The sequence below is a fragment of the Charadrius vociferus genome, unplaced genomic scaffold, assembly GCF_000708025.1.
Source record: "Charadrius vociferus isolate BGI_N301 unplaced genomic scaffold, ASM70802v2 scaffold305, whole genome shotgun sequence".
Classification (NCBI taxonomy): domain Eukaryota; kingdom Metazoa; phylum Chordata; class Aves; order Charadriiformes; family Charadriidae; genus Charadrius; species Charadrius vociferus.
The window spans coordinates 423820-432603 of record NW_009648473.1 but is presented as its reverse complement, the minus strand read 5'-3'; the positions used below and the strand labels follow the sequence as shown (position 1 = coordinate 432603).

General features: G+C 41.1%; 1 protein-coding gene across 1 annotated transcript in view; it reads left to right on the top strand.

Moving 5' to 3' along the window:
- The first annotated feature begins 5214 nt into the window (after positions 1 to 5214).
- The window catches only part of CKS2 (CDC28 protein kinase regulatory subunit 2), an 18193-nt gene continuing 14623 nt past the window's right edge, over positions 5215 to 8784 (top strand). Inside the window, exon 1 of the mRNA XM_009885670.1 lies at positions 5215 to 5309. Coding sequence (XP_009883972.1) covers positions 5215 to 5309 — 95 coding nt within the window. The remainder of the gene's footprint in view (positions 5310 to 8784) is intronic.

The following is an 8784-nucleotide window of genomic DNA, read 5'->3' as shown; positions in this document are numbered from 1 at the left end:
CCATGAATAGCAAAAGTGGAGCAAATGCAACACAGCAGTGAGTTCGATGAATGTTTTTAGTCTGAGTGGTAGGAAGGACAGATTCTGACAAAATTTATTTCTGGGTAGAATCTTCTTCCCATCTATATTATAACTGTTGAATTATTTTCTGTAGATACTGCATGGTAATGTATAATGGGAGAGTTAAACTGGTGGATGTTTTTATTTACATGAATGACTAAAAAGCTCATTGGTAGGAAGATCTGGGTTAAGCACTAAAAAACTATAAATATGTATACTTAATCGTGAATGATAAAAGATGTTTACCTGCCAAGACAAATTCGAAATTCCATGTATCTCCTGCAACAGACAACTGTTCTGGTATCTAAAATAAAGAAAGGAGGGAATCACCAAGAACACTGAAAGTTGAGACACGTAAGCAGGGATAAAAAAAGACAGAATTAACTTGCAAAATGCAGGATTCATGGGAAAGAATTCAAATAGCTATTCAGTGCAAGGGAAATATTTGAAAATAAGCAGAAGTGAAGATGACCACTGGAGAACAACAAATCAGATGTGTTTCCATGAAGTAAGGCAACAGATTTAGTGAAGTTCTGGGATAACACATACTCACAGGAGCAGAAAGAATGATATAAACCCACGTATGACTGGCAAAATCACTTCAGTACCAGTGTGTTCAGCACCTTTATCCCACAGAAAAGTGGTACATGGTTCTGTGAACTCAAGCAAGATGGCAATACTGAATATAATGGTTTAGCTGCATTTATTTTATCAGGGATACTACCTATGCAAGAAAGATTATTACAAAAAGCAAGAACAAAGGACAAATTCAGGGTGAGGAAAATACAAAAAGACTAGACTATTTAAGCAGAATCCATTGTTCCTAAAGTTTTTGAAAACTAAGCCCTGTTTAACTGCGATGAAAGAAAGACTTGATTCAAAACGCCAGAAGAAACTGACACCAATTAAATGTGTTGCATTTGATCCCAGCTCTACCAGGTGGTCCAAAAAGGCCACAGCCCTGGGCCTGACTCATCGCTGAGGCTTCAGTGTCACCCACAGAACAGAGGAGGGAGGAGAAAATCTGTCAGATGTGTGGATGGCTCCTCAAAATGGGGAAACCCTACTACCTGACAGAATGAATTTTTAAATTTTTTATGGTAAGGGGGTGGGAACTCTGGTCCTTCATGTTCATTCTATGACATTTAGATCCTCTTACCTTCCAAACCTTTGTAAATGTTCCAACACCATGACATAGGTACTAATCACAAGAGTGTTATTCTTTGAGATGAAAATATAAACGCTCTCTGCCCATTATCTGCAAAAATTCTATTATCATCCAGTCTTCTTCAAATGGTTAGAGCAACAATTAATACTGTCTTAGCCCAAAACTGTCCAGGTTGCCATTTAACACGACATCAGTGAGCCCTCCAGTGGCTATTTTAAACCCTACATGGTTACAATAACTATAAGTTGAATAACTGTGTGCGTATATGTAGTTTTTTCAGATTCCTATCAATTTAATTTAAATTCAGTCATCTTCTACTACTTTAAACAAACAAACTTTTGTAGCAACCTATTAAAAGGCTCCATAATACTTGCAAACAGATGTATTTTCAGCTCACATACATTTCCTTTCCCTCCTATGTACAAAATTTACAAGTAATTAACTTTAAACATTTGAGTAATTTCACAGAAATCAGTAAGGAATATTTACCTAAGGGCTGAGGAGGAAAAAAGGTCTATGCATTGGGCTCAAAGTCAAAATCTTAGTCTATGATCCTGTAGTATATAAATCCTACCTGTGGAAACTATAAACACCTGGAACAATGAATAAATCATTCACAGGCTTTTCCAATACAAACCCCAGGATGTGGAAGATTTAACTAAAACAAAAGATGCTTGTTCTCATAAAGAAACTTATTCAGCCGCAACTCCTTGCAACAAGATAGTGCGCAGACAGGATGTTTGGCCTAAAGATAACTGGAAAATTCATGAAACAAAAATCCACCTGGGCCCATTATTTGCAAAGAAATCACTCCCTCATGAGTAATCCCTAGAGTCTCGAGTAATCTGGGAATGTAGCATCACACACTCCTTGAACTCTTACACTCTTCCATTATGGAAGGTATCCATTATAGAAAGCTGCAGAGATACGTTTGGCTAAAAGCACCTTTTCTCAGGTCTAGCCCTGACATTTTTAAGTTTAAATAAAACCTTTACTCAAACTATTTAACCACTGTGTCAAAAATATCCAGTAACTAAGGAACTCTGAGATTCCACTGCAGACTTTTTGCCATCGGTCCACTCCGAGATACTGCCACCTTGCACAGCGTACAAGAAAAATCTGAGCAGGATTGTGCCTCATTTGACAGCATCTTCTTGTGCTTGATTCTCCAGTCTTTATACCGTATCATCCTGAATTTGTTATATGAGCATTGGTTGCTATGGAAATCATCTGCTAAATTCAACGTTATTGATTTTGTTTAACATGGGAATACTTCAGTATGGCTCCTTTTCAGATCTGAGCTGTAGTCGTCAGACAAGGTTCTGATCACTCCTTTCACAGGAAAATCCATAGAAAGAGAGTGAGAGAGAATTAAATCTCAGTGAAACAACACAGATCAACACTAGCGTCCAAGCTCTGCAAGGATCTGAATGGATCGCAGACATTCTGTATCTCTACCCCCACCCTGCAAGTTTGGCTCTTCTATGACTTGGGAGCAATTTATTCAAGAACGCCTTCAAAATGCAGTTCTTGAACCAGTGCAGGTACTGGAAGGAGCATGCATCATGATTGGCTCTATTTTTCAAGTTAGTTTATCCTCTCTCAGATGAAAAATCCTTAGTAATTCAGCTACATTATTTTCAACACTTACAGCAGCTTATTTACAGACAGCTAAACCATCAAAACGAAGCATCATTCTTTAGTCTCTCCAAGACCTGGTTTGCATTTGTGTGTGAACTGAAAAACAAAACAAACAAAATCCATTTTCTTCATTAACTGAAGGCAGGTTAAATAGCATACAAACAACTCCATGCTTATGAAAATATTTTTCAAATTGAGGAAGGCAATAAATCCAAATTTAAGTCTCTAACTGGAGGTAACCTGATTTTGAAGATCAAGTCTGCAAAGACAAATATTGTTAATATTATACATACAAGTAGCCTGATTAAGTCGGTAGGATCAGTGCTTTGAGGATTACTGGGGTTGTGAAATACTAGGCAAATACCATATAAAACCAGAAAATAAAATCTCAATCAAATCAAAAGCTAGTTTATTGAACAGCAGAACTAAGTGAGACTGATTTTCTGCTGACTCATGGTTTGTGAATGATTGGCTTTACTGTCTCAGAAGGCTGCACACCAAAGGCTGAAGGATATTTACCACTGAAGCATTTAAATAAAGTCTTTTTTACCATGTAGATTCTTTGGTGTCTTCTAAGGTATGAGTTTAACTATAATGCCACCCCCCATCAAAGTGCTTCTGCTCTATCTGGCCACCTGTTATCATGAAACCTACAAAAAATCAACATTTCTGTTACGTTTGACCAAACCAGCCAATAGGTTCAAAAACTAGCTGAGGATCAAAACCACCAGAAAGCGCAATCGTTTAAGCCTTGCTTCCATAGGAAACATTAAAAATATAAATGCACGGATAACAGTTCCATCAATGTATGTTATGAATGTGATTCACACTCAAATTATTCACAAATTATTAACTGTGTATATGATTATGACTCATGAAGACAGTACAAAAGGTTCCTCGACTGTGATCTTGCTGTTCTATTCAGGAAAATACATTCAAGTATCCAACATTAATGTTTTATAAGGACATGTTTGAAAACAGAACTGCAGTAAAAGTAAGCGGAATTTAAATTTTTCAAATATGTCACAGAACTGATCAGGAAAAGCTGTAGAGAATTATAATCAGAAATTGCTATGCCCACTACAGATGGCAAACTTTGCATCTTCCCCTTCCGTCAAAAAGCCCAAAAAATATTTTTATCCACCATAAATTACATTCTGAATTCTGTATATGCAATAGTAGGGTGCACATGGGCCCATCATTATCACAGATTTTTCTTTATCAGAGCCCACATAACTCTGTGCATGGCCTTCGTCACAAGCAACAGGCTACACGGAGGATTTAAATCTGCTCCTGTCTAGGTATATGAAACCATCCAAAAAACCCATGTTCATATCCCATCCTTAGTCCCAAAGAGGCTCTATGCTGACTACAGTCGTGCTGTTCTCATAGGGAATGCAAATTACTGCTGCTCAAAACTCCGTGTGCCTGCATTAACAGCTACAGAAGAAACAGACAGAAGCTCAAGAATATTCTCTTCATGCTTTTGCCATTTTATCTTGAGTTTCAGCAGCAAGAGCTAACCAGACAGGGCTCTGAGCACAAGCATGCTTTCCAGCTGAGCAGCTCCCATGTTTTCTCCTAACAGACCTATGCCCGAGGCTATGCAGAACCCTTTTCAGCCTCTCCTACAGCAAACTTCTTCCATATATGCTTCCACACGTGCCTTCAACATGCTGATGCACAAGTGCAAGGTAAGACCTCGTCAGTAGCTTTTCTCTTTAATAAATGTAGGTATTTGTGGTTTCATTCACTTCTGACCTGGTTCAGAAGCTTCAGTCCATCACCTAATCATCCTAATTCCAGAAACCAACTTCTCTGAACACAAAAATGTATTACAATTCAAATTAAAAGGTCATTCAACCCTGGAGAAAAAAAAAAAAACACACAAAACCCCAAACTTTTGTTCTACAGCTCAATACTGTTAAAAGTTACAATGGGAAGGCATATCTGACACAACCACAGAAAGCAGACCTCAGAGAAACCACTGGTCAGAGGCAGGATCAGTTGGACCTAAGACATTCCTGCAAGATGTATTTTTTCCTAGAATGTTCTAGATAATTAAAATAGGTACTGGTAGGAAATGTTTCCTAAGGTCTAGCCCAAAGCTGCCTTGACAAAGTTTAAGTGTTGTTGTTCTCTCCACATTGGATGCAGAACAATTCCCTTCTTCGCAGTGTGACTGTCACAGTCTTTGTGTATAACAATATTCTGAAGAAAATGCTGAACATCCCTGTTTCTTGCAGTATCACACAGCATGGCTAAGGTTGGAAGGGACTTATGAAGGCCATCTGGTCTGGCATCCCTGCTCAAGCATGGCCACCTAGGGCCCATTGCCCAGGACCATGTCTGGACTGCTTTGGGAGATCTCCAAGGATGAAGACTTCAGCAGCTCTCTGGGCAATCTCTGCCACTGCCCCATCACCCTCACAGTAAAAAAGTATTTCCTGATGTTCAGGAGGAACATGCCCTGTTTCAGTTTGTACCCACTGCCTCTGGTCCTGTCACTGGACACCACTGGAAAGAGTCTGGCTCTCTCTTCTTTGCACCTTGCCTTCAGGTTTTTATTTACATTGATAAGGTCACCCCTGAGCCCACTCTACTGTAGGCTGAACAGTCCCAACTATCTTAGTCTTTCCTCACAGGAGAGATGCTCCACACCCTTCATCATCTTTGTGGCCCATCACTGGACTCTCTCCAGTATCCCTGTCTCTCTCTTGTACTGGAGAGCCCAGAACTGGGCACAGTACTCCAGCAGTGGCCTGACCTGCGCTGAATAGAGGGGAAAGATCAGCTCCCTCAACCTGCTGGCAACACTCATCCTAATGCAACCTTGGATACCATTAGCCTTCTTTGCTGCAAGGGCACTTTGCAGGCTCATGTTCAACTTGGTGTCCACCAAGACACCCAGGTCCTTTTCTGCAAAACTGATCACCAGCTGGGTGGTTGCCACCATGTACTGGTGCCTCTGGTTGTTCCTCCCCAGCTGCAAGACTTTGCACTTCCCCTTGTTCAACGTCATGAGGTTACTCTCAGCCCATTTCTGCAGCCTATTGACCTGGCAGCACAACCGTTTGGTATTTCAGCCACTCCTCCCAGTCTCCTGTCATCTGCAAACTTGCTGAAGGTACGCTCTGCCCCACTGTGTAGATCATTAATGCAGATGTTGAACAGGATCAGACCCACTATTGACCCTTGCGGTACACCACTACTTACTGGCCTCCAACCAGACTTTACATCATTGATCACCACCCTCTGGGCCTGGCCATTCACCTCACTGTCTGCACATCCAGCCCATACATCAACAGCTTCTCTATGAAGATGTTATGGTAGATGGTGTCAAAAGCCTTACTGAAGTCTACACAGACAATAACCACTGCTCTCTGCCTGGCTCTGCCAGGCCATTTCATCACTAACAAGTTGGTCAAGCATGACTTCCCCTTGATGAGTTCATACTGACTGAGCGTGATGCTTTTCTTGTCATTCATGTGCCTGCATATGATTATCACACTCAGCCAGTGTGGCAGGACCACCACTACCCTCCTGCTGCCCCCTCAGTGGTCTAACAGCATGGCACAGGGGTGCAGGTCATGTGCACAAAGCGCCCCCGGACACATACCACAGATACCCGAGTCCCAGAAACCACCTCGGCCAACAAGCTGACCGAGGAGACCCCTCAAGCAATGAGGACTGTATGTGACCACAACCAATAGGTGACCATAGTTCAGGTCTAACCAGGCCATGAAATGGGGCCCCCACTGAAGAACCCCTTTGAGTGGTTCTCCTCGGAGCAGCAGGTCTGTGATTGGAAGCCCTCCCTTTGGGTCGGGACACCATCCAAAGCAACTTTCTGGGACTGAGTGTCCTTGCCTCATAGGTGAGTGGTTTGTGCATTTTGAGTCCTTGTTCCAGGCTTAGATTTAGCTACACACCATGTAGTATTAGTTCCCAGCTGACATCCTGAACCTGTAAATAAGTTGTGTCTGCCAAGGTGTTTGTAATGTAAGAACCCTGTTCAGGCAGTTTGACTGTTTTACCTTCTTCCTGGCACCATTAAAACTAATTTTTGGAACATATTTTGTCAGTCTTACACTTCTGTGACAACCATTTAACAAGCTTAACCATTTAACAGTCTTATTACTTTATTTCGGTAATTTTACAAATGATATCCCTAAGGTTAAGGTTTTAATTTTAGGAAAAACATATCAAATTAATAATGGAACTTAACAAATTCCTGGTACTGTTACATTATTTATCATTCACCAATGTTTTAAATCTTGTCAGGGAAAAGAACAGATGAAAGAAGAAGCTGAAATGACACTCTGGTACTAAATAAGATCTCCTGACGCTGGACTACTAAACCCAGTATGTTAGTTTTGTTAGCTCTACCAGTTGCCTGACAAATACAGTTGTTCAATCCTGAGGAACAAGGATTTTCAAAACAATTTTGAGGGATCTCAAAGAAAATTGGATGTATACCTGCCTAAGAATCCTTTTAATCCTCTTCAAAATTATGATTTGGTATAATCATGAGTGTCTGCAATAGAAGGAAAACTTGTTTTAAAGGGACTCCAGGCTTTTACTTTTGAGTGAACTCAAAGGAGGCTTATACGCAGGCTTCAATAAAGGTCAATTTTCTCTCATGCTCAATATGCATGAGATAAGCTGAAAGGTTACAAAACAGGCATATAGATGAAATGTCTTCCGTTCCGCTGAATCCCTTTGTTGTGGTGGTTTGATTTTTGTTTCCATTATTGCACAATGCCATTCCTAACATAAATTCTTGTGTACTCTCTGCCTTAAGCATTCAAAAATAACAGCTGTGCTGCCTGAAACTAAGCTAAACCAAAACATACTCTGTTTTGAATATTCCAACCAATACTTGTTATGGTTTGAGAAACCCATAACAATTTATTGTCGTTTATACAATCATTCTATCACATGATGATCCCTCCACACCCAGAAAGGGGAGTCAGGAAAAACAAGGGAACCTGGGGGCTGAAATATAAACAAATTTAACAGACCAAGTCTAGATTATTAACATTAATAACACTAAAGAACCAATACTGATCCTGATACCAATCAAAATATACAAAGATTATACTCAGCTAACTGTTTCAGTAGGAAGCCACTCACTCCCAGCAGCAGTTTTTAAGACATCAGGCTGCAGCAGCTGTAGAATCCTACCCTGTCTGTCAGCACTTGTGCCTCAAATAACTTCTTTTTTTTTTTTTTTCCCATCAGAACGGCTTTCAGACAGATGTATTACATGATCAGACAATACCCTTGCTTCTGGTAGGACCATGAAAGCAGAAAATTAAACTGGTGTTCTTTTACAACAGAGGCCCAACAAGGAGACAGCAGCATGCAGTGGACACGGAACATGAAGAAATCAACAGCAAGATCACCATTTTTGGCAGCATTTCCACAAATCTTCTCATCTCACAGGTTAACTACACCCAAGAAATACCACTGGAGTTTATGAAAGTGCAGAATTCAGCATTTACCTACTGAAAAAGCCTGATGCCAAAAATAACATACACACCCTAGGAACTGAAGTGCCCCTTATCAAATCCTGGCAAGCTGCTACTTATGTTTTACCGTGAAAGCATTTACATTGCTGGCTAAGAATGTTTGTAAACTGAACTCCTATCCACAGCCTGCACGCCCCTCTGAACACGCCTGCACCCCACGTTTGTTTTCTGTCCGCACTCTGGGCAAGCAGCACGTTAAGTCCTGCAGGCGCTACGGCCAGTGGAGTGCCCCGTGCCTGTGAAAGAGCTGCAGGCCGGCATTCCGCGAGGTCACAAAACCCGCCCGGACCCAGGCTCCGCAGTACACAAGTGGCCCCGAAGCGGGGCACACGTTTCATTTCACCCTGAAGGTTCACGGAGAGGCCGGAGCAGGGTCCCTCC